At 50.2% G+C, this 23,353-nt stretch overlaps 1 protein-coding gene across 8 annotated transcripts in view; it reads left to right on the top strand.

Moving 5' to 3' along the window:
* PECAM1 (platelet and endothelial cell adhesion molecule 1) overlaps nt 1–23,120 on the top strand; it is a 51,859-nt gene extending 28,739 nt beyond the window's left edge. For 2 of the 8 annotated variants that reach the window (XM_070394870.1, XM_070394865.1), the window contains 6 exons: nt 1,068–1,121; nt 2,060–2,122; nt 7,786–7,842; nt 8,623–8,737; nt 17,748–17,770; nt 22,055–23,120. In XM_070394870.1, the coding sequence (XP_070250971.1) occupies nt 1,068–1,121; nt 2,060–2,122; nt 7,786–7,842; nt 8,623–8,729 (281 nt within the window). In that variant the 3' untranslated portion in view covers nt 8,730–8,737; nt 17,748–17,770; nt 22,055–23,120. The remainder of the gene's footprint in view (nt 1–1,067; nt 1,122–2,059; nt 2,123–7,785; nt 7,843–8,622; nt 8,738–17,747; nt 17,771–22,054) is intronic. The other 6 variants (XM_070394868.1, XM_070394867.1, XM_070394866.1 and 3 more) reach the window with 6 other exon arrangements.
* The last annotated feature ends 233 nt before the right edge of the window (nt 23,121–23,353 follow it).

Raw genomic sequence — 23,353 nt, 5'->3', positions numbered from 1 at the left:
GCGGGTGGTGCCAGGCCAAGGCCCCCACCCCACCAGTCACCCCACACACAGAGGGAAACCCATGGCAAGGGCGGGGCCGATGAGTGGGTGGGAATGGCTGACCTCTTGGTCCCTTCCTCTGGCCATAAGGCCCTGATTGCCCAATGGCAAATGGGGAACCGCAGGAGGGGAGTGGCAGCAGGGGGCGGGGCCGGCTGTGGGCAGCTGGGGAAGATGGCCCTGATTGCAGGCCAGGCCTAGGGACTGTATCTGCGCACAAATTCCATGCGCCGGACCTCTAGTTCTATATATATAAAAGGCTAAGTTGACTCGCATATGCGCAATCCATATAAAGCTCTTGCTGGCACCAATCGCACACATGTGTTTCCATCTGTCATTGTCAATCATGAATTTGGTTGACACTTCTATTATAGAGAAAGGGTGAATAGTGATATTAAAATATTTCTTCTAAGTAATTTCCTTTCAATGTGTACCAATTTGTGCACCAGGCCACTAGTTTATTTATAACATTCTGAAGAATTGTTTTTAATAAAGAACAACCTGGGGCGGGGGCGGGCTAGAGGGGGTCAATGGGGAAAAAATGGGGACATATGTAATACTTTCAACAATAAAGATTAAAAGATTTTTTTAAAAAGATCAAACATTTGTTTGCCTACTGAGGTGGCAGCCTAGAGGCACTCACTGCCTTTTAAACCTGTTCTTATGGGTCTCCTTCTCTAGCTGGAGGAGGTTAGTGTCCTAGTGTCCTTCATGGTTGTGGTTACAGAGCCATCCCTTTTGCAATTAAGTTTAATTTCTCACGAACTTGCTCAGAGTGAACAGTTCGGAATCTTAAACCATTCACAAGCACAAGTGTCCCTCCCACGGGATGGCGGCCATCCCACGGTGTTAGGGAGAGACCACACAGTAGGGTTGGATGGGGCCACGGGGAGACCAGGAGGGGATCCAGAACCCAGAGACACTGCTGGGGAGGGGGAAGTGGGGCGGGAAGGAGGGAGGAAAAAAGTTATGTATAGAAAACTAGAATTTCCACTGCCACCCATCCTAATTGTTATTTTCCAAACTAGGTTACGATGAAGATATTGGAAACCATGAAACAAACCCAGTAAAAGAAAAGAAAGGTAATTATATAATGTAATGGGTTTTTAAAAAAATTAGAAACCTTTACATGAAAAAAGACCCCTAGGAGAAGAACTAAAGCTGTTAATAACCTGTGGGTGGGTATTTCCCCACCTCTCTTAATGACCCTGTCAGCCACTGATAAGTAAACACATATCTAGTGTCATTAATGGGAAAGTGACCTAAATTCCGGTAGGAGAGAACTGGGTTAGACTCAAAAAGGAACTTCCTAAATCAGAATGGACTAGTCAGTGAATAAGGTAGGAGAATCTCCTTTCTCTTGGAGAGTAGAGGAGGTGAGGGTTTTTGTTTTATTTGTTTTTTAATAGCATCAGTGCAAATCATCAGGTCGGACACCTTCAACTTATGTTATATGTCAATTCTGTCTTAGAGAAGCTGGGAGTGTTAAGGGGCTGGTAAAAAAGGGTGATGGTAAGGCATACAGTTATCTATTGAGCTTTAAAATTTTTTAATATATTTTTATTGATTTTAGAGAGGAGATGAGAGGGAGAGAGAGATAGAAACATCAATGATGAGAGAGAACCATTGATCAGCTGCCTCCTGCACTCCCCACATGGGGGATCAAGCCCGCAATCCAGGCATGTGCCCTGACCGGGAATTGAACCATGACCTCCTGGTTTATAGGTCAATACTCAACCACTGAGCCACACCGGCTGGACTATTGAGCTTTTACTAACCCTCCCACTGCAGAAACACCAGGGACCCAGGCAGAAGGGCCCCTCCACGTTCCAGGGAGTGCCAGGTTAACACTGCCTCCCCTGCCTGAGATCTCTCTCCCACTTAGAATGGAGATACACCTGTGCTGGCTTCCCCGCAAAACCCGGAATACTTTATTCATTTGAATGGAAATCTCTAGTGCCGCCCGAGGCCCCTGAGGGGATTCTGTCTAACTGCAGGGTGCTGTGTTTCCTTTGGGCAGAGCCTCTGACCTTGGACGTGGAGTACACAGAAGTGGAAGTGAACTCCCTTGAGCCTCATGAAGGTAAACGCCATCACTCGAGTGATTCCCCACACTTTGCTCTCTCCTTGGGTGTAGACGCGCAGGGTAAGGTGGGTTGTGACCCAGGAACAAGAGGCTAGTAGCCCTCAGTCGCTCACAGTGGAGGTAGTCAGCAGACAGACCTGCTGAACATGCCTAAGGCAGGAGCAATGACCCCGCCCTGGCTTTGAGGTGTAACATTTCATCAGTTATTATTTAGCATACTACTAATAATGGATATGTTTTATTGAGCAATTTACTGAGTCCTAAGAAATGTGTTTTTTGAGACTTTTTGAGATCAGCCTCACTCCTGGGTCTTTGAGCTTTCTTCCAGAGGTACGCCCCCTGGCCCAAACCCAGCATCCTCCTTAAAAAGTTGCTTGCAGACCGAGCTGTGTAAATGAAATGTTTGAAGGTAGTGAGTGGGTGCTTTGCTATTTAAAGGAACACTTGGGTAAAGGCTTTTGAAAGTACAGAATCCCTTCCTGTGTAAATTAGGGGCTCTGGTTTTGGTTTTGGTTTTGGTTTTGGTTTTATGTGCCTGGTTCTCTCAGGGGCAGGCTGGCCTGGAGGTCCCTGGCTCTGTGCTGGGGAGACTGGCCAGGAGTGGGCCGGTGCCCAGCAAACACTAGAACATCCATCTCCACTGCTGGGAAGCTCACAGGGCTATTGCCCCTCGCTGTCGAGGCTGAGGCCAGGCAGTGTCCACTCAGCAGGCAGGCCTGGGGCTGTTTCCCAGGACAAGCCTGCAAGGTTTAGCCAGAGCCACATGGTGATGGTGTGTCTCCTCACCTCTTGCTCCAGGATCTGGGAGGCGTTTTGGGTTCCTTCCTGCTTTCCTCGCTTAGGTTCCCAGTACATGTCAACAGGTGTGTGCAGAGAGCCTTCCAGGTAACACCGTCCCGTACAGCCCTAGGCTGTGAGCTGCATAACTGGGCACCGTTCCCATAGCCTGCAGTGAGAATGGCCCCTAGAGTTGGTGGGGCCCATCTGCACACCCCACTTCCAAGTCCAGACTAGACCTGGGAGGGGTGGGGGCCATGGCCGACCTAAAGTTCTCTTCTTTATTTCATGGTAAAATGATTCACTTGCTGAGTTAATAAATTCAGGGCCCATGATGCATCAGCAGCAAAGGTACCTCCCACGGAGGTAGAGCCTCTGAGGGAGCCGAGAAAACAAGGAACCAAAGAATAAATCATATCAGGTTATAGCAGGTGCTCAGAAGGAAGAGAAGGGGTACAATGAGAAGGCGTGAAAGGTGATGCCTATTCCAGCTTGTGTGGTCCCTGGAGGCCTGTTTGAGGGGTGGCATTTAAGCTGTATCCTGAAGGGGCACAAAGAAGGTGGCCCCTCCCAGAGGAGGAAGGACCCAGGAAATGAGAAGGGCAGCGTGGAGGTGGCCCAGAGCTTGGCTCACTTAATGATCTGCAGAGAGAGGAGGCAGATGGAGCTGGGCGGACGGGATGGAGCCTCCAAAGTCCTCTTTGCATTCTAGTCTCAGCGGATCTGGAAGCCTTTAAGCAGGGAAGTGGCAGGTTCCAACTTCCTTCTTTAAAAGGCAATCCCTGTGGCTGGTGTGGAGGACGGATGTGACGGGGAACAAGAATGTTATCATTAGACAAGAGGGGATGAGTGTGGAGCCAAAGCGCTGGCAATGGATGGATTCCAGATATATTCTGGAGACAGATCACAACACTGGATGAAAAATTTCACAGCCAGGATGGGGGAGACAAAATTCCTTCATGGATGGCCGTGATGTCTGAGATTGGGAGGAATGTGCCCGTGGTGACCACTGGTTCAGTTGGGTTAAATTCCAGGTGCCCAAGAGGAGGCAGCACAGGGGTCTCCTGCTCAGAACTGAGTCTGGGTGGGCTGTGGCAGATGGGACCGTTAGGGGGCTCCCGGCAGCCTTCCCTGGTCCAGCCTGAGCCCCTCCATCAACTGGGCATCCTGGGGCTCGGTCCATGGGTAGAAGCTTACTTCCTCTTTAGGGGACTTGGGCTATAGAAGAAAGGAGGATTATAACAAGAGGGCAGGGCTGCCCAAAGATTTTGCATGTGTGTGGAAGCACACACACACCCATCTTCTTGACCCTCCATACCCCACTGAGTGCCCAAGCAGATAATGGTACTACCCTCCTGAGGGCCAGGCCCTGCCTTTGCTCTGCTTCTGGCCCATAGGGGGAGGGGCACTGGAGGAGGTAGAATTAAGGGCTCTGCCTGATGCCCGGGAAGCTTTGTATGTAAGGCCCTGAAGGAGGAAGAAGGAAGCAGGGTTTGGAGAAGGGTTCCTTTGGGAATGTTTCCATGTTAGTTAGTAGTGTCTGGTTTAATTTGCTTGAAGGGGTGGGAGTTGTTGAAGAGACACGAAGTATTAGGACAGGTGAGGCAGGGCGCCTTCCTTGCCAAGCTGTGCACCTACAGGGTTGTAACCACCCAAGTGGTCACCTTTTCCCAATTTGCACAAAGGTGCTGTGGGGGCTGTGGAGGCCTCATTAGAGCTAGAAGGGGGGTCACTTGGGTGGAAATGGAGAGTTTCTAGAGGATTCACGTTGCGGTTTTTGGACCCAGCATCTTTGGCAGCCGAGAGTAGGGCTGTGTGGCGTGGGGCAGGCCTGGCTTATGCTGCTGCCCCCTGGCTTTCTCTTGGGGAGTTACCAGGACAGGAAAGGACTTCATGGATGCAAGGCCAGTGATGAGTAAACTTGACCTGGTCTTGGCCAACCCAGTTCCCTGTCCTCAAGGCCCCCCTCCTCCCCAGTTGGGGTGGAGGAGGGGAAGGGGGGACTGGGTCCACTTCTAACCCTAGCTGGCAGCTGACCAGCTGTCCCTTGAGGGTGGAGGAGGGGCAGGAAGGAACTCGGTAAACCCCGGTTTGCTGCCTGTTTGCTCTGAGCCTAATTGCTGGGAAAACCCCATGAGGTTGAAGCCATCTCTTTCTCTGTTAACAGAGAAAAACAAGCCAAAATAAAGCCCCATCTGGAAATCCCTCTGACAGTGGAGACAAACAGCCTGCTGGCTGGTTTAGTCATTAGCAGGCAGCTGCTGGCAGCAGCGAGGGGAGGGGAGTGATGAGCTGCAAGCTCCCGCCCACCACTGAGCTGGGCAGAACCAGGAGGGCACAGGAGAAACCACTGGGGCACCAAGAAGAGGCAGCCACCCTGCTGCCCAGGCGGGCAAGCCATTAGGAGGTGAAAGGGAGTTGAGTGTGGCTCTTTGGGTCCAGAAGGTGATAGTGTCCCCAAGGTAACCAGAGAGACCACTCCATGCACCTGGGGCAGTGGAGTTCACAGGGTGTCCAGGGCCCCAGGCTTGGCCGCCAGGGCCCCCTGCCCCTCCTCCACTTCCATGAGGGGCTGGGTCAGAGGATGAGCTGGCAGCGACCTGGTGCGCCCGGACACAGGGTCCTACAGCGCTGTTTGCACACCCATCACCCCGCAGCCTGCAGCTCCTGAAAGCTGGTCCAGTTCACCGCTTCCTCTTCTATGGTGCCCGGCACACAGGAGCTGTTAGATCACACTGAGCGAGGGACTGGCCAGGCCTGACGTTGAGCAGAGAGTCCCCTAGGGATGTGGTGGACCCCTGGAGCTTCCCTTTACACCCCCAAATCTGTGTCACAGGTGGAGAGTGGCGTGGGCCTCTCTGCTGTCCTCTTAGGGGGATACCTGGTATCTCAGCCGCTCTACTGAGTTCCCGCTCCCGTTCCCTGCCACAAGGGAGTCTCCTTTTTCACGGCCCTGGCAACCCCAAGTGCCTCCAGTTCAGCCGTGGGGATCTGAACCACCCCCCAGGCTGTCTCTGGCATTCGGGTCCTGCCACAGAACCCTTGCCATTCAGTGTGGAATGAATGACCAGGATTTTAATCCTAAAACCAAAAACCTCAGGGATTGGGCTGACTGCCAAGACCTTCCTGAAGGCCCTGGGTCTGAGATAGAGACACTTACAGGGGCGTTGACTGGTGCCTTCACTGTCACATCAAACCTTTACAGGTGCCTCCAGGTCGCCATGCAGGTGCTGGGGTGGGAGGTCCCATCTGCCACAGCCCACCCACAAGACCTCAGGCGCTGCCCTGGAGGGGCTCTGGGGCCACGAAGGGAGGCAGTCGTGGGGACAAAGAATGTCAGCGTGTAGTGGGCAAGTGTCCCCAGAGTGCTGTGAGGCACAGGGGCCTCTGTAACTGCCTGGGCACAGGAAGGGGTGAGTGTGTGAGGGAGTATATAGGGGTGTGGGGGTGTGTGCTCCGAGTATAGGAGCAAAGCTTGTCCTGGGGCTTAGAGGATGAGGAGGAATAGAGCAATTAGAAAGGGCCATGTGGGTAGTGGAGGATCAGGGGCAAGAGAGGGGGGTGTCCCGGGAACAGGGTGAGTTGAGAGTATCTTGGTGCAGTTAGAGTCCATGGGCATGCCCAGGCCATCTGCCACTGAGGAAGGAAACATCTACATGGCTCTGGCTGTGGCAGCAGGAAGGGCTCACCCTGTTGGGGGCTCCATTTCCCCACGTGCAGAGGGAGAGTGCTGCCGACATGGCATCAGATGCCTTTCTACAATGAGGCTTCCTGGTGCTTGTGCAGGTGAGAGGAGCCAGAGAACCAGCTGGGTTCCATCCTGTTTCCTCAGGGTTTGTGGATGTGTATGTGAGTGTACGCACGGGCGTGCAGGCCTGTATGTGCATACTGTGTCTACATACTATATGTGTGTGGACAATGCACTAGGCGTGTGTGTACATGTGTGTATATACAGGCAGTGCATATACATAAACAGATGGCCGAATGGGTGCTCTTGGTCTCCCAAACCCTTGCGTCTTCTCTGGGTAGAATCCACACCTGGGGTGGCCCATCTTGCCTGCTGTTTCAAAATAGCCCAGATCAGGGATCCTCAAACTTTTTAAACAGGGGGCCAGTTCACTGTCCCTCAGACCATTGGAGGGCCGGACTATAGTTTAAAAAAAAAAACTATGAACAAATTCCTATGCACACTGCACATATCTTATTTTGAAGTAAAAAAACAAAACAGAACAAATACAATATTTGTATTTGCATGTGGCCCGCGGGCCGTAGTTTGAAGACCCCTGGCCCAGATCAGAGGATCTCAACCCAGTCTCATATTAGGACCCCCTGGCAGCGCTTAAAAAAATAGCCAAAGCCAGGGCCCACTCCAGACATATGCAGACAGCAGCTGCAGTGAGGCCCAGGTATGGGCATGTGAAATTGAGCAGCCCAGCTGCCTAGATTTGTAAATGGTCTCCGTCCCAGCTAATCCTTAGGCACAGATGACACTCAGGCTGTAACCTGGACCTCAGGCGATTGGGAAACTGTAGCCAAGCTTCCTGGGACACAGTGAAGCTGGACACGGGGACACGGGGGCAGGGAAACAGAGAGGAGGTCCCCGAGCTGGAGGCTGCCGGCCCCTCTGGTCCAGGGTTCCCAAGGTGACCTATTAACCTCATACTTCCAGCTGAGTGACACTGGTTAGACCAGGTCTTCTAAAGCTGGGAAGTGGCCAGGGCTTAGTGGTGAGGGGGTCTGCAGGCGCCCCTGAAGACGGCATTCGTGGGCTGGGGTAGCGGGGTGCAGCCTTGCCTGGGAAGCCTCAGATATTTTCCCGCTTCAGTAATGGGCCGACCTGGTTCTCAGAGGCAGCTATTGACCTGTGCCTGGTCCCTTTCCAGGTCTGGGAAAGAAAGGCACGGAGACAGTGTACAGTGAGATCCGGAAAGCTAACCCCGGTGAGTGAGGGGCCCTGACCCCCAGCCTGGTGGGCACTGCCCCCAGCATCATCCATGAGGTCCTGGGAATGGGCAGACAAAAGAGGGAGCAAAGGACGTCAAGAAGGGGTGCCACCTGTTACACAGAGTTGACTCTCACCAGGCAAACAGGCGCCCAGCTGCTGGGCGAGTTGGACAGGAGTGGGTGCTGGCACCATTGTGTGCTCACAGGACACTCGGCAGAGCTCTCCTGTGACCCCGAGAAGCAGGGTGGGTGCCAGGCAGTGAGCTTCACCTGCTCCCCATGGGGGCCTGGTGCAGAGCCCCCTCTCCCCCAAGAAGGTCCTAGACAGAGTCGGCGCTTTGCTTTGAAGATGGTCAGTGGCTTCAGCCTTCCTGGGAGCATGCGGACCTCAGGGGAGGGAGTCGGATCTGCTCCATTCCCTTAGCCTCTGCCTAGACCCACTTCCACTCCCACCTCCCCGCTTGCAGGTGAAGAGCTTCCCCCAGACCGAGCGCAGTGCCTGGCAGGCATGGAACCGGGATGCTCCCAACCACCTCATTTTTTTGTATAATTATTGCATTCCATTCTGCAGAAATGAAATCTACAGAGATTACTTTTAAGTTCTGAAAACAAATTGCAACGTAAAAGGCATAATAAGCATCCTGGGGGAGACAGTTGCTAGAGGGATCTCTTCCTTTGAACAACAGACCTCTATTTAAATGAATTCTTTAGAAGGGAATTCTTAAAAAGGGCTGGGAGACTCGGTAAAGCCCGGCTAATGCAAGTGTGGTCCACAGGCCAGAAGCAGCCATGGTCCCGGGCCCAGCCTGACCCACAGAACCACAGTCGCCAGAATCTGAACTCTAACATGTTCCCAGATGTTTCTGATGCTGACAACATTTGAGAAGACAGGTAACTGTCTTACCTGAAGAGCCTACTTTTTCTCTGAAATAGGAATCACTCCTTAAGTAATTTTTTTTTTTAATGCTATTTCATGGCTGGAGCAGAAATTCAGCCCCTTGTGGGACTCAGCACTAAATAATTTTTGAAAACCATTTGCTGGGGAATTTTTGACTTAAGTATCTCATTTTGCATTTTCAATATATTCAGAGCTAGTAAAATGTAAATTTGGAAATAAACAGGCTTTCTCTGTTCTTCTCTCTGTTCGTCCATGTAATAGAAAGAAAGCTAAAGGTCAGGTAGGGTTCAAGGTTGGTCCTGCTTAGTAACTGCAAAAATAGCTCTTCTGCTTTTCTTATGGTCCCAGACATGGTTCCCTTGCAGTTGCTTTGGTTGTGCAAAAGCTCACATTTATTGAGCTTTTGTGCCAAGTGGTCTAGGTTACATGATCTCTTTCAATCCTCACAATAAACCCCATTTTACAGATGAGGATACTGAGGCATAGAGAGGTTAAAATACTTGCCCGAGGTCACACAGCAAGCAAGTCCCTGAGAACTAGTCCACCCCAGAGCCAGGCTCCATGCTCCTGATCCCTGAGCGGCACTGTCTTTGGAAGGGAAGCTGGTAGGCACGCAGGCTGCAGGGATAAGGCCTTGGGGTCTGTAGTCACCTAAGGCTATCCCTGGAGGCCCCTTCCAGCTGAGGAAGGCCACGCCCAGTGTGGATTCCCAAGGGTTGTTGTTAGGGGCCCTGCTGAAAAAAAGACAGATTAATGAGAGAAAAACAAGCAGGTGATAAGTGACTCGGTGGAGGGATTAAAATCTGTGGCTTATTTGGCATGTTAACCAAGAATAATAAATTCATAGAGAAGTGACAAAACAAAGGAAAAGGGGTTCCAGGTAGAGAGCTGTGGGAAGGTAAATATATGGGGGACCCTACTGGGGTGTCAGGCTTATTTATAGATGTCCACCTCGGCACCAGCTTTTCCGAGTCTTCATGACCATAAAACTTCCTGGGGCAGGGGGTTTAGGGCAGTTCTTAGGTCTCAGAAGTTTCTGCTTTTACTCCGATAAGAGAAGCTCCCAGACGGCTTCTTTCTGCATCCGTTGATTCTCTGCTTCCAGCTCAAAATCACTGCTGTGCCAAAGTGGCGTATCTGGGGGAGGTGTATTCTGGTTCCCTGCATCTGCGTTGAGGCAGCTGCTCAAGTGGGTTCTCTCGGGGTCCCCAGGCTGGTTCTAGATGCCGGAGCCCTCAGTGCCAGGCTGTTGGAATGTGACTTCTCCCTCTGGCCTTGGGATGGAATGGACCACAGGCACCCAACCCTGTAGGGAGGGATTCAAGACAGTGAAGGGCCCTGTTGTGTTGGGAGTCATCAACCTCTCCTGCCTCTTACCAGCTGTGTGACTTTGACCCTTTGACCAAGATGCCTAACTTCTTTGAGGCTCAATTTCTTCGCCTGTTAAGTGGAGATGGAATTCAATGAGAAAGGGGGATGAGACAGGGTCAGGGGAGATGGTGCTAATTACCCACCCCACACATGCAGTCAGTGTATTATCTCTACCCTAGAGTGAGCATTCAGTCTGTTTTAGCTGGAAAAAACAAGAGGAACTGGAACCCCAGTGCCCAGGGTGAGACCAAAGCCATCTCCCGACTCCCAGGCCAGGGAGCTCCCGTCTAGGCCACCAGGGGTCAGTTGGGCTTGGTTCCCGTCCTGGAAGCCAAGGCACATCCTGTTTCTGAGTGGTTTCCCGCTCGGCTGCTGCATAAAGAGGCCTTGGTTGATTCCTCTTTTCTTTTTCTTTCTCTTCCTCTTACTGTCAGATGCTCACTGTTATTTCTCCTGCTCTGCAGAGGAGGAAATGGGCCCCGGCGGTAAATAACCCGTCCTGGTGCCCAGGCCAGCAGTGGCCGAGCAGGGACTCAAAGCCAGGGAGCTGGCTGCAGAGCCTTCACACATCCTCTCTGTGTTGCCAAACCGATTGGCTGTGAGCTTCTACATTTTCCCCCTTTTTTGTTTGTTTGGTTGGTTTCCACATTATCTTCAGCTTAATCAGAGGATTGCACTCTCTCTAATTCAGGAGCTAAGGGTAACAGCCTGGTCTGGTCTGGGTGACTGAGTGAGCCATGGAACCCCTCTGGACCTCGGTCTCTGTGAAATGAGGGGCCTGGGCTCGGATGTAGGACAGGGCTCTCCAGGTTTGTTTAAACACAGGTGGCTTGGCACCACCTCCTGCATTTCCCACTCAGTAGGTCTGGAGTGGGGCTGAGAATAGGCATTTCCAGCCAATTCCCACAGCCACGTCTGCTGTTGCTGGTCTGGGGACCACACTTTTAGAACCATCTTCTATATCAGGGGTGGGGGAACGTCCAGCTCGAGAAATCATTTGGTCTGGCCCTGCCAAGGCATTAGGGGTGAGTTGATTAAATGTTGGACCAAATACAGCAGGCTAATTTTTAAGTTGATAATTTTTTATGGCCTGAGAATGATGTTATAAATATCCAAATAGCCCTTTGGCAGAAAAAAGGTTCCCCACCCCTGCTCTAGATGCTTTGAGTTCCCTTCTGATTGTGTCACTCTGAGTTCTGCTCTGCTTCTTGTGTGAAGGGGTAGGGCCTTTCTTACCCTCATTGATCCTGGAGGGATGGCTCAGGGTGGACAGCAGAGATAATGGTGTGTGTGTGTGTGTGTGTGTGTGTGTGTGAGAGAGAGAGAGAGAGAGAGAGAGAGAGAGAGGGAGATCCACAATAAAACAAAGGCCCTGGTGGGGGAAGGGTCTCTGGATAGGTCAGTAAGCAGGCTGAGGGCAGAGCTGAGTCTTATCTGACCTTTCCTTCTTAATTTTTTATTTTTCTCCACCTTAATTCCTCAGTTCCCCAGCGTCTTCCAACGGGCAGCACTTCAGCACTGGCTATTTCGGGAACTGGCTCACAGGGCGTAGTTCTGGCTCTTAAACCCCATTTTTCCCTGAGTGGTACAAAAGCAAACTGCTTTTCTAGATAAGCCAAAGGGCACCGGGCAGGCCTCCCTCCAAGGAGCAGCCCCAGGGCAGGGCTCTGGGTAGGACCTGGCTGAGAAGTGTAAGGATCTCGTAGGCTGTGGGAGGCACAGGTCTTTGTGACCTTGGCTTTAGTCTCCAAGCTCAGCTTTATTTATTTGTTTATTTACTTAGAAATATGTTTTTATTGATTTTTAGAGAGAGGGAGAGATAGAAACATTGATGTGAGAGGAGCATCACTGATCGGTTGCCTCCTGCACACCCCCTACTGGGGATGGAGCCCACCACCTGAGCACGTGCCCTGACCGGAATTGAACTGGTGGCCTCTCGGTGCATGGTTGATACTCCATCCACTGAGCCACAATGGCTGGGCTTATTTATTTATTTTAACTGTGGTACAGTATACCGCACACTTGCCATTTTAATCACTTTTAAGTGTACATTTCAGGAGCATTAAATCCATTCACAATATTGGACAACATCACCACCATCCGTCTCCACAAGTTTTTCATCTTCCCAAACTGAAACTTCCTCCCCACTGAACAAAACCCCTTCTCTCCTCAGCCCCAACAACAAGCAGGCTACTTTGTGCCTCTGTGAATGTGACTAAGCTCCGCCTCTTCATCTGTCAAAGGAGGTGGTTGAAAGCATGATCTTGAGTTGCCTTTCAGTTATGACATTCAGAGAGTCTCAGTCTATGCCTCAGTCAGTCTGGAAGCATCCATCCTCCTGAACATGTTGGTGAGGAGGGAGTCATCAGTCACTTCTACGAGTCACTTAACCCTTTATCCACCCTTGACTCCAAGACCACCTAGGTATTTGCCTTTAAGCCCGAGTTTCCCCTTCAAGTCTGAATTAAGTCAGGGATCTCAGGGGCCCAGTTACTGGGTTTCCGCTGCATTCACATTGGCCGGAGTCCTGCTTGGATGGTTCTTTGTACTGTGAACCTGATGGAGAACATCCTACATAGGAGATGGAGACCTGGAGTTTGGTCTCAACTCTGCCCTTAGCACAGGGGTTCTCAACCTTGGCTGCACATTAGAATCACCTGGGAATCTTTTTCAAATCCTGATTTCTGGGCCTCATCCTCTGGAAATTCTGTTTCTTTGTTACTAATGTTGTGGCCCCACCCCATAACAAAGAAACAGAATTTCCGGAGGATGAGGCCCAGAAATCAGGATTTGAAAAAGATTCCCGGGTGATTCTAATGTGCAGCCAAGGTTGAGAACCACTGCCTTAGCAGGTTATATGACTTGACCCCTCATTTCTCCCCCTCTCCCCGGTGGTAGTTTTCTCATTAATTCTCAACAAAATGCCCCTGACCCATGCAGAATTGCTGTAAACACCCTCAGTGTCCCTCAGGAGCGTATGTGGCCCTAAGGTGGATAAGGAAGGGCTGTAGTGGGCAGGTGGGTTCTTTAAAATTAGGAGGAGGGGACCCCAGCCAGGTGGTTCAGTTGGTTGGAGCGTCCTTCCATACACCAAAAAGTTTGCAGGTTTGGTGTCCAGTCAGGGCACATATCCAGGTTGTGGGTTTGATACCCACTCGGGGCATGGATGGTAGGCAACTGATCTCTCTCTTCCTCTCTCTCTCTCTCTCTCTCTCTCTCTCTCTCTCTCTCTCTCCCTCCCTCCCTCCCTCCCTCCCTCCCTTCCTCCTTCCCTCTCCCTTTTTCTCTCTCTAAAAATCAATAAACAAGTCCTTGGGTGATGATTAAAAAGCACGGTAATAATAAAATAAATGAAATGGGGAGGAGGGGGACATCTCTTCCAACTCCACGTCTCCCACTGAGTCATGGCCATGGCCATGCACGTCTGCTATTCTGTCTACTCAGAGCCTACCATATGTTGACATGTAGTTAATCTGACATCTTGTCCCAGCAATTACTCTTAGTCTATGGAAAGGAAACCTCTTGGTCTTTGATCTTCTCCCCTTTCCAATTGTAAGATGATAGAAGCATCGAACAGACCATCCAACCTCAGAGGGAAGGCAGGGTAGGCGTGGTGGTGAGAGATCAACCAAAGGACTTGTATGCATGCATATAAGTATAACCCATGGACACAGACAGTAGAGGGGTAAGGGCATGTGTGTGGGGGGGCGGAGGGGGGCAGGGAGGGTGTGGGAATGACCAGGGAGAGATCAATGGAGGGAAAAGGAGACATACGTAATACTTTAAATAATAAAGAATTAAATTAAAGGGAAAAAAAGATGATTTGTTGCCACATGTTAGGGAAGGAAGGAGAGGGGTGCCCAGAACTAGAAAAATCACATCAGAAAGAAACCAAATTGAGAGGTTTTGTGTCTCTGTAATCTTCTGTTTCTTAGGGAAATGGAGAAAATGCTGATAATGCCTCATGGTTTAGATCTGCAAGCTTAGCACTTGAGATTTCCCAAAGTTCTTGTTCCCTTTTCACTTATTTGCAAATCTGAGTCAGCAGTAGCCGCTCTAGTTATGGCTGATGATTAGGCTGAAGCAGTGATGTAGTGGTCTGAAGAGGTGAGCGGTTAGAGAAAGTAGTCGAGGTCACAGGGTGGTGCCTCTCTCCTAACACGTAAGCAGACCCGATCTACTCCCGTCCCGTGGCTGAGGACTTCCTGCAGGGTAATTGGTTACTCCCCTGAGCTCTGTGAGTTAGATAGCGGTGTCTTCCCGGGGCTTGTTCCTGGCTCTGGTGCTCTGGGTTGCAGGGTGACCTGGAGTCAACCCCTACCTCATACCCACCACTTCTCTGTCACCGTCTTCCTCCTCTCTGTCTGGTCCTGGCTAAGCCAAGGAATGATTTCATTTTCTTTCTCTCTCCTTATTCTCCTAGAGAAATGATGGCTGTGTAGGGAGCCTCTCTGTAAACGCATGGCGGTCCATGGCTCTCAGCAGCTCCCTCAGCCTGGCTGAGCCACGATTGTGTGAACTGTAATTTCTGGCCAGGAAAGTTTACCTCTGATTCGGCACATTTTAATGGGCTCCAGCTAATTCTGAAAATACTTTATAAAGTGGCTCGCAGGTCATCCAAAGCAAAACCCATTAGCCTATGTCTACACTGGATTTTGAAACAGAAGGGTAAAGTGGTTTATTACAATTAGCAACACGGTCAAGTTCTTCCCTGTGAAAGAACTCCAGTGGTTCTCAATGTAGGGACATGTGGCCATGTCTGGAGACACTTTTGGTCGCCATAACCTGGGGGGAGGGGGATGCTACAGCCTATAGTGAGTGGAGGCCAGGATGCTGCTGGACACCTCCCAGTGCACAGGACAAGTCCCAAGTCAAAGACTGCTCCAGACCAGGATGCCCAGAGTGCCAATGTTAAGAAACCCCGGCTCAGAGGAATTCACTTCCCGCGATCTTCCAACAGCAAAGCTGGTTTTCCTCTCTAGGTGCCCTGTACCCACCTTGGCATGTCCCCCTGACAACTCCAGGCCCTGGGAAAAGATGCCCAGTCCCGCTCCAGACACTAACCTAAGCCTTTTGGGTCAGACAGAGCCCTCCTTCCTGCCTGAGTATCTGCTCACTCAGCCTCCACCTTCTGCTTCCCTTTGCCTGGGATTCAGACTATCAGATATTTCTTAAGGGGGAGAAACCCAGTAAACCAGGAGTAGCTGGTCATTTAGAAAATAGAACAGTGGGCCTCTGTGCCATGTCCCCTCTGGGAGGGCGAGAGGAGCACGAGGGCTAGTCCCCACCCCCACCCCCCCTGCGAGGACCAGAGTAGCCCAGGCTTGGACTTCGAGAGGGTAAAAACATACTCGGGGAGGGCGGGGGCGGGGGGAGGATACTGTTCTTCAGATCCTATTTTTGTTGTGGTTCCTCTATTACAAAAAACAAAAACAAAAATAAAACCCCACAGAAACTTGTGTACAGAAACTTGGTGTATATCAGCAGACTCAAATGTTAGCATTTTGTGCTCAGATTGCTTTAGGAAACACGGACTGAGGCTTTCTCCCTAGTTCGTCTCATTCCAGAGCCTTTGGGGCTTTGGGGGAGCAGGAAGCATGGGGTCCTTTGGATCCTCCCAGGTCAGATTTGGGGTGGGGGTGGGGTGCTGCCCACCTCACTCAATGTGTGGAAGTTTACACAATGGCTCAGCTTCATGGTCGGGCTGATTCATCCATTTGGCCATTGCCGCCTGCCTCTGTCCCGGCCAGGACAGAAGGGGCCCCTTAGGAACTGCTGGCCCTGTTCCTTCTGGAGGGGACACACAATGGAGCTGTGATAAGACAGGCTCGAGGGGGAAGTGGACTTGTGGAAACAGGATATTTCTAAATTAGAGAAAGAAACAGAAGGGTTGTAACAGGTGGGCCCCAAGACTTAGGAGGGACCAGGTTTGAGCTTGGCGGCTGGTAGAAACTGAGGCCCCTTAGAAACCTTCCACCAGTAAGACTGGGGGCTTGAGGAGGGGTCATGGCCTTCCTGCCTTCACCCCACAGCCATCAAGAATGGCAACCACCCCCAATTCGAATCTACATCTCCTCTCGGGGCCTTCCTCAGATAACAAGAGGTCCCTGTGGCTTCTCCGTCTGTATGCCTATGTCTACAGTCTCTAGGAATCAGCCCCAACATGTGGGTCACTGACCATTCACAAACTCTGCTATTAGTTGGGGCCTGGTCTTGCCCAATGGGGCAAATCATACCCCTTTCTTATCTCTTGCAGTGAAAACTAACTCTAACTAATGCAGTCAGGGACAATTCAGCCTCCCGTTCTCATTGATTTTCCTTTTAATATATTTTTAAAATTGATTTCAGAGAGAGGAAGGGTGAGGGAGAGAGAAACATCAATGATGAGAGTCACTGATCAGCTGCCTCCTGCATGCCCCACACTGGGGATTGAGCCCACAACCCGGGTGTGTGCTCTGACTGGGAATTGAACCGTGACCTCCTGGTTCATAGGTCAATGCTCAACTACTGAACACACTGGCCGGTCTCATTGGCTTTTCTTACCCCTACTCTCTTCTTCCTGACATTTGGCCAGGGCCATTTTCATCACTGAAGCCTGGCAGGGCCAGCTAGTCCCAGCATGCACTCTGGCAAGAAGACAGTGTGGTCTCCGGACAATTGAAACGAGTCTCCTCAGGGACAGGGATGTGGCAGTCCTGCCCTTCAGACCAGCACTTGGGCCACACATGCCAAGAGTGTCAGCAATGTTTATACTTTCTGCTCCATTGATTCCACTCCCGGGAATGGACAGGCTAGTAAGGCATATGAAAATAGCTTTATTCCCAAAGAAGATACTGGCAGCATTATTTAAAATAGCAAAAACTTGGAAAGAACCTAAATTATTAAAGCAAGGAACTAGATAAGTAAATAAACATCCATCAAAGGATTATTATGCAGCTGCTAACGATAATGTTTAAGAAGGTACCAGAAAATGTTTACAAAACCATGCAATGTGAAAAAGATAGGCTATAAAATGGCAGGTACTGTATAATTATAACTCCAAAAGAAGCCTACTGGTAGCAGAAAAGATGAAAAATGTCAATAGGGTTCGAAGAGTAGAACTGGAGATACTTTTATCTGTTACTTTTCTATGGTTTTCAGCTTTGTTCCTAAAATAATAGGTGGTACTAATTTTTTAAAACTGTTTAAAATGTCAAGTGAGTCCTGGCCAGTGTGGCTCAGTTGTTGAGCTTGAGCGTTGTCCCATGCAATGAGGGGTTGCTGGTTTGGTTCCCAATCAGGACACATGCGTGAGTTGCCAGATCAATCACCAGTAAGGGGCACGCAGGAGGCAGTCAATTAATGTTTCTCTCTCCCTCTCTCTGAAATCAACACAAACATATTTATGTCATTTAAATGCCAAATAAGCTGGCCAGGGGCGTTCTATGCTTGTCACACAGAGCTACAGGGCCCAGGGGAAGCTGTCTGGGCAAAAGAGCCATAAACCTGGGAACCCAGTAAGCTTGTGGGTCTGGCATCTTCTGCATCATCTCCCCTTTCCCTTCTGGGATCAGCCCCTGAGATGTTGGGGTGGGAGGACCCAAACACGCTCTCTTTGCATTGCTCACTTCCCTGTTACCCTTTGTTTTACAGATTTCATGGAAAACAGATATTCTGTAAGTACACATTTTATATGCATCATTTTTTAAAAAAATTGTCCATTGAACAGTGAAATATTTCCAGACTCACCCAGATTCTGCATTCCCACTGATTATACCCATGTACTGGCCTCGTCTGTTTCAGAGCAGGAGCCCTGGGCCCATGGATATTGGGTCATTAGACCAGCCAGCTTTGCTGGGCCAGTTGTGATGTCAAATATTCTCTCCCACTTTGCATCATTGCATCTCAGCCCAGCACTTGGGCCACACATGCCAAGAGTGTCACATATGAAGGGAGACCCTGGAAACCCCCTCCCAGAGAACTGGGAATCTAAGGCACTTAGCTCCAAACAAGCCACGTTCATATTTCCTGCTAGCCCAGGGTCCAGGCTTGGGAAAAAGGCTTGCAGAAGTCCAAGTTCAAATGTTGCAAAGACCCATCTCCCCCTGTCTTCCTATTCCCAGCCTTTTTATGAGCATGCAGCAGTGCAGGAGTGAAGGGCAGCTTGCATCTTCAGAGATGAAGAATTTGCCCCACTAACCTGTTTCTTTAAGGTCTGGGAAGAACTTGCAGCAAGACTGCTGGTAGCCCTTCCAATGGGCCCCTGGCTTCCTTTCTTTGCCTGAGTCTTCCTTCTTATAAAACAGAGAAGTCATTATGCCTTTGACAGACAGGAAGCGCTGACATCCTTATTGTGGAGGAAAGCTATCAGTTTAAAGACAAAAGGAATGGATGAATGTCTTTTTCTAACCTAACCCCCCCCCCCCCCCAGACTTCTGAGATCAGAGACTTTAAAAATATATATTTTATTGATTTCAGAGAGGAAGGGAGAGGGACAGAGAGAGATAGAAACATCAATGATGAGAGGGAATCATTGATCGGCTGCCTCCTGCACACCCCCCCACCGGGGTTGAACCCACAACCCGGGCATGTGCCCTGACCGTGACCTCATGGTTCATAGGTCAACACTCAACCAGTGAGCCAGTGGCCGGGCTGAAATCAGAGACTATTACATGTAAAGGGCAGGGAGCCCAATTGATAGGTGAGAAAACCGAGACCCAAATGGGCAAAACAGCTTGCCCAGGGTTACCCAGCTAGTTCATAGCAGAGCCAGGACTGGAATTTAAGTGTCCAGGCTCCCTCCTCCCCCAGCCAGTCCATGACACAAGACTCCCTCCAAAAAGTGATGTCACTGTCCCAGCCATCATGGCCTGGAAAGAGTGGAAGGTGAGACTGTTGTTCCATGGGCAGTGTGGGACCCAGATAAGGAGACGCTGCAGTAAACATGGCTGTGTCCACCCAAGGCAGGTCTGCTGGACCTGCAGGACCGACTTATTTACTTTGTCTTCAATCCAAATGGTCTCTCTGGACAGAGGCTCCAAGGTCCAGGACAGACAGAACTTTCCCTTTCCCCAGAAGCTGGCCCCTGAGCCCAGAAATCTGCTCCCAGGATGCTCCCGCTCTCCAAAATACTCAAGTCTTTTGATGGGAGAGCAGGGGTTCCCAGCCGTTGGAAGGAATTTTGAATCTTTAAGTGAAAGCATTTTGTTTATAAGAGAAGCAGGTATAGTTTCCCTAATAATCAGCTGGTGGGTGAGGGTCAGGAGAAAATTAATTGAATTGCCCAGCAGGGAAATGGGAGGGGATTTCCTTCCTGAAATCAAACCTGGCAATCATTCCCAGTTGTTTAATGGCCGGTGCTTCTGAAAACATATTGGAGGAAATATCTTAACAATGAGATAGCCACTCAGCCAAATACCAATTTAGTATTGTTTGACTTACTTCAATGGCACACTCTGACTTCATTTTCCTCTGCCATTTTTGCCTTGTTTATAAATTGTATTTGTGGCGGAGGGAGGCAGACAGATAACGTGGAAGAGAACACCCAGTCCTTAAGCGAAAGGGGGGGATCTGGGCCTGCGTGGGTCTGGGGATCTTGGAAAGAACCTTGCCTTCTTACTGAAGAAAGGCAACTCCCATTTACAACTCACCTCCTCCCTCCTGGGAGCCAGCGGGCAGCGAGGCTGCAGTGGGCATTGCCCAGGAGTTGGGATCAGGAGACTGGAGTGTGAGATCCAGTTCTCCAGACATCTTTTGGGTGATCCTGTCTTCCTCAAGCTTCCTGATCTGTAAGATAGAGATGATGACAACAACACAAACAATAATTATTAGGAGTTTCTTCAGGGTTAAATGAGAAACATGTGCAAGGTACCATGCAAACTATCATCTATTTTGAAGTTCTTTTCATCAAACGCTGTGGCGGTTTGGGTGTGGATGTGGGAACTTGACCTGGCCTTGAGATGCCCCATCACAGAGGGGAACAAGGCGCCTGCTTACCCAAGGCACAGGATTCAACCAAAGCCAGGCTTTGACGTAGGATCAGAGACCCCCATTAAAACTGGACTTTTTTTCTTATTAGCCACTTATCAGCCATGTCACTGTGGGCAGATTTCTCAGGGCCTCAGTTTCCTCATCTGTAAGTTGTAAGTTTTAAAGCCCCCTCCCCCGGTTGTTGCAGAATTAAATGAGCGCCTAGCAGACCTGGTTTATTGGAAATGCTCATAAGGGGCACAGTCTAGAAGCAGGAAGTAGAGATCCCCTCGGGGTGTTCGAAGCAAAATGACCTTTGGCCAGAAAGCAGGGCGATTTCGTCTCTGTCTGTGCGTGGCTGACGGCTGGCTCTGATTTAAGCACAGGCCTTAGATGTGAGCGTGTTCACCTTTACTTCAAAATCCCCAGGCGCAGCTGACTGTGGCCCAGCCCTTCCTGTCTGTGGGGCTGGTCTGACAGCAGCTGCCCAAGTGCTGGTTTCCCTCGGAGGAGAGCAGAGGTGACTGGGGAGGGACTTGGTCTGGGCCCTGCAAAAAGGCTGGACCAGGGTCACCCTCCGGAGGAGGAGGAAATGGGGCGGGGGTAGCTGCCAAGGCTGGCGGGCCTCCAGCCCCCTGGGCCAGCACAGCTCTCTTGGCCCGCCCGCCAGGGTCTCTCCTGGCAGAGGAGGAGGCAGAGCCTTGGGCTTCCAGCTGAAGCCCCTCAGACCTTCATTCTGCTCCACCTCTGAACTCCTACCGTTTGTTAGGACCTCTTCCACCTTCTAGTTCACAGCAGGGTTGCTTGTCAAGAATTCCAGGATATAAAATTGGGGGTGGGGTGGGGGGAGCGTGTCAGGTTCTTGCATCCTCAGCATAGAGAACTGCCTGGGTAAGATGGGGGTCTAGTCACTGATGGGGGTGGGGGTGGGAGGTGACATAAATACCATATGAAGCAGTTAGAGAACACTACAAGAAGGCCTATGGAATCCCTTTTTTATTGTTATAAAACATACACAACATAAAATTTACCATTTTAACCATTAAATATTTTTATTGATTTTAGAGTGAGAGAGAAAATGGAGAGAGAGAGAGAGAGAGAGAGAGAGAAACATTGATTTGTTGTTCCACTTACTTATGCTTTCGTTGGTTGATTCTTGTATGCGCCCTGACCGGGATCAAGCCTGCAGCCTTGGTGTATCGGGACAACGCTCTAACCAACTGAGCTTCCTGGCCCATTTTAACCATTTTTAAGTGGACAGTTTAGTGACGTGAGGTACACTCACGTTGCTGTGCAATCATCACCACCATCCACCCACAGGACTTTTTCATCATCCCAAACCAAACTCTGTACCCCTTTAACAACACTCACCCCCTTGTCCCCCCAGCCCCTGGCAACCACTATTCTACTCTGTCTCTCTAAATTTGAATACTCTGGGGACCTCATAGAGGTGGAATCATACAACATTTGTTCCTTTGTGTCTGCCTTAGTTCACTTAGCCTAGCATTTTCAAGGTGGATCCATGTTGAAATCTATCAGAATTTCATTCCTTTTTAAGGCAGAATCATATAATTTGAAAACATTCAAGGTTGGTCATCAGCGTTCAGTCCTTCATTTTTTAAATTAAAACACAGACCTAGAGAAGGTCCATCTTCTGTTAGAGGCAGGGCTGGAGCAAGAAGACAGGTCTCTCTTGACTTCACTAGTCTTCCTCTGTGGGTAAGTGTAGCACCCAGGGGATGTAGTGCTGGGCGCACAGTGGGTGCTGGAGGGAGTTGGTTGGTAGTCTGCTGTGCAACAGGCACCTGGGCAGTAGAGGCTGCAAGCCCTCCAGAGCAGGCATGGAGCGAGGGGGAAATGAGTGTGGGCGGTGCCGGCAGAAGACCGCCTTGCTTTGGAGTTCCTTTAAGAAGCGCTGTCTGCAATTCGGCTTGCCAGTCTTCAGTCCTGAGGGGTGTGACCGTACCTTGTCTTGTGTCTTGTCACTACAGAGAACGGAAGGCTCCCTTGATGGCACTTAGGACTGCGAGAGCGGACACTCATCCCCGGGAGGACATCCACATTCTAAGAAGAGCAGACGATTCCCGATTCCAAGAGCTCTGTGCACTCATTTCTGAACCTGCCCTGCTCCCACTGAGCAAAGCCATTCCTCAGGCCAAGCCACCAGTTCTTAAAGCCATCTTGCTGCCTTGATGTTGTGGGTAGAGAGATACAGTGGGGCTGGCTAATTTCCCACCCGGCCCACCTCCCCCCCAGTCGGAGCATCCTGGGGCGTGGAGAGCAGCAGAAGGAGGTTCAGAGTCAGCAGGCCATTGGAATATTTTGAAACTTGAATATTTTGTCTTGTACAGAGATAAAGAACTTTTCCAAGTACCTTCATACACGGAAACCTGGTTTGTTTTTCTGGTTTGATTTACTTTTTATTTTATTTTTTTGTAGTGGATCACTTCTAGCAAATGGCCTGGCTTAGGGGCTAGTGTTTCTCTCTTTGTCTTTGGTCCTTCGAAGGCCCGTAGTTCTGGGTAGTCCTTGCTCCTTGGACATGCATGGCACTGACCGGACAGCGGCACCCTGTCCCTCTGCAACCTTGCCCGACACAAATGGGAAAACAACGCTGCTTGGAAGCAACCCCATTGATATGTCAACCTGAAGACAAGGTTCACCCCGGGCAGTGCACAAAACAGAAAATGAAGCTGGACAGCACAGATGTCCTTACGCTGTTTTTCTGTATTCTTTCTTTTCCTCTCCCACGCTGAAGGCTGAGCAACAGGAAGATGGTTGCCTACAGCAAATATTATTTTTAATAGAAGAATGAAATGCATATTTTTCTTACTAATTTTTTTTTATTTATTCCTTGCTAAAGAAATGGTCTCCTGAGGTCTTACGATGTTTCCGATGGTGTCTTGAGTGGGTGAGTGAGAGGCTGCAGCCCTCTCCAGTGGAATTTCACTAGCGAGCACACCAAACCGAGACCGCTCCCTCCAGCTGCCTCAGTGACACAGCTGCAGGCACTCTGGCGGGTGTTGTATTCAATAAACTTGATCTTTATTCTTCAAAGACCTGTGAAATGTCATCTTCTGAGAGGCTGTATGCATAAAGGATATCTGTAGTGCTCAAGGACTCCGCAGGCCTACTGAAGTCACAGAGAGAATCAACAGGTCCCGTCAGCAGAGGCCAAGGGCCTCTGTGCCTCCACTCAAGTCAGGGCCGGGGGGTAGCCAGTCTCAAACAGAGTCATTAATATCCACTGGCTGGGGCTTCGGTGTTTGCTGCCCAACTGAAGGCTCTGA

The sequence above is a fragment of the Myotis yumanensis genome, unplaced genomic scaffold (genome assembly GCF_028538775.1).
Source record: "Myotis yumanensis isolate MYYU_CA2020_CCGP unplaced genomic scaffold, mMyoYum1.0.hap1 SCAF_16, whole genome shotgun sequence".
NCBI lineage: Eukaryota > Metazoa > Chordata > Mammalia > Chiroptera > Vespertilionidae > Myotis > Myotis yumanensis.
Note: the sequence above shows the minus strand (reverse complement) of the source record. Positions and strands in the feature narration are given on the sequence as shown.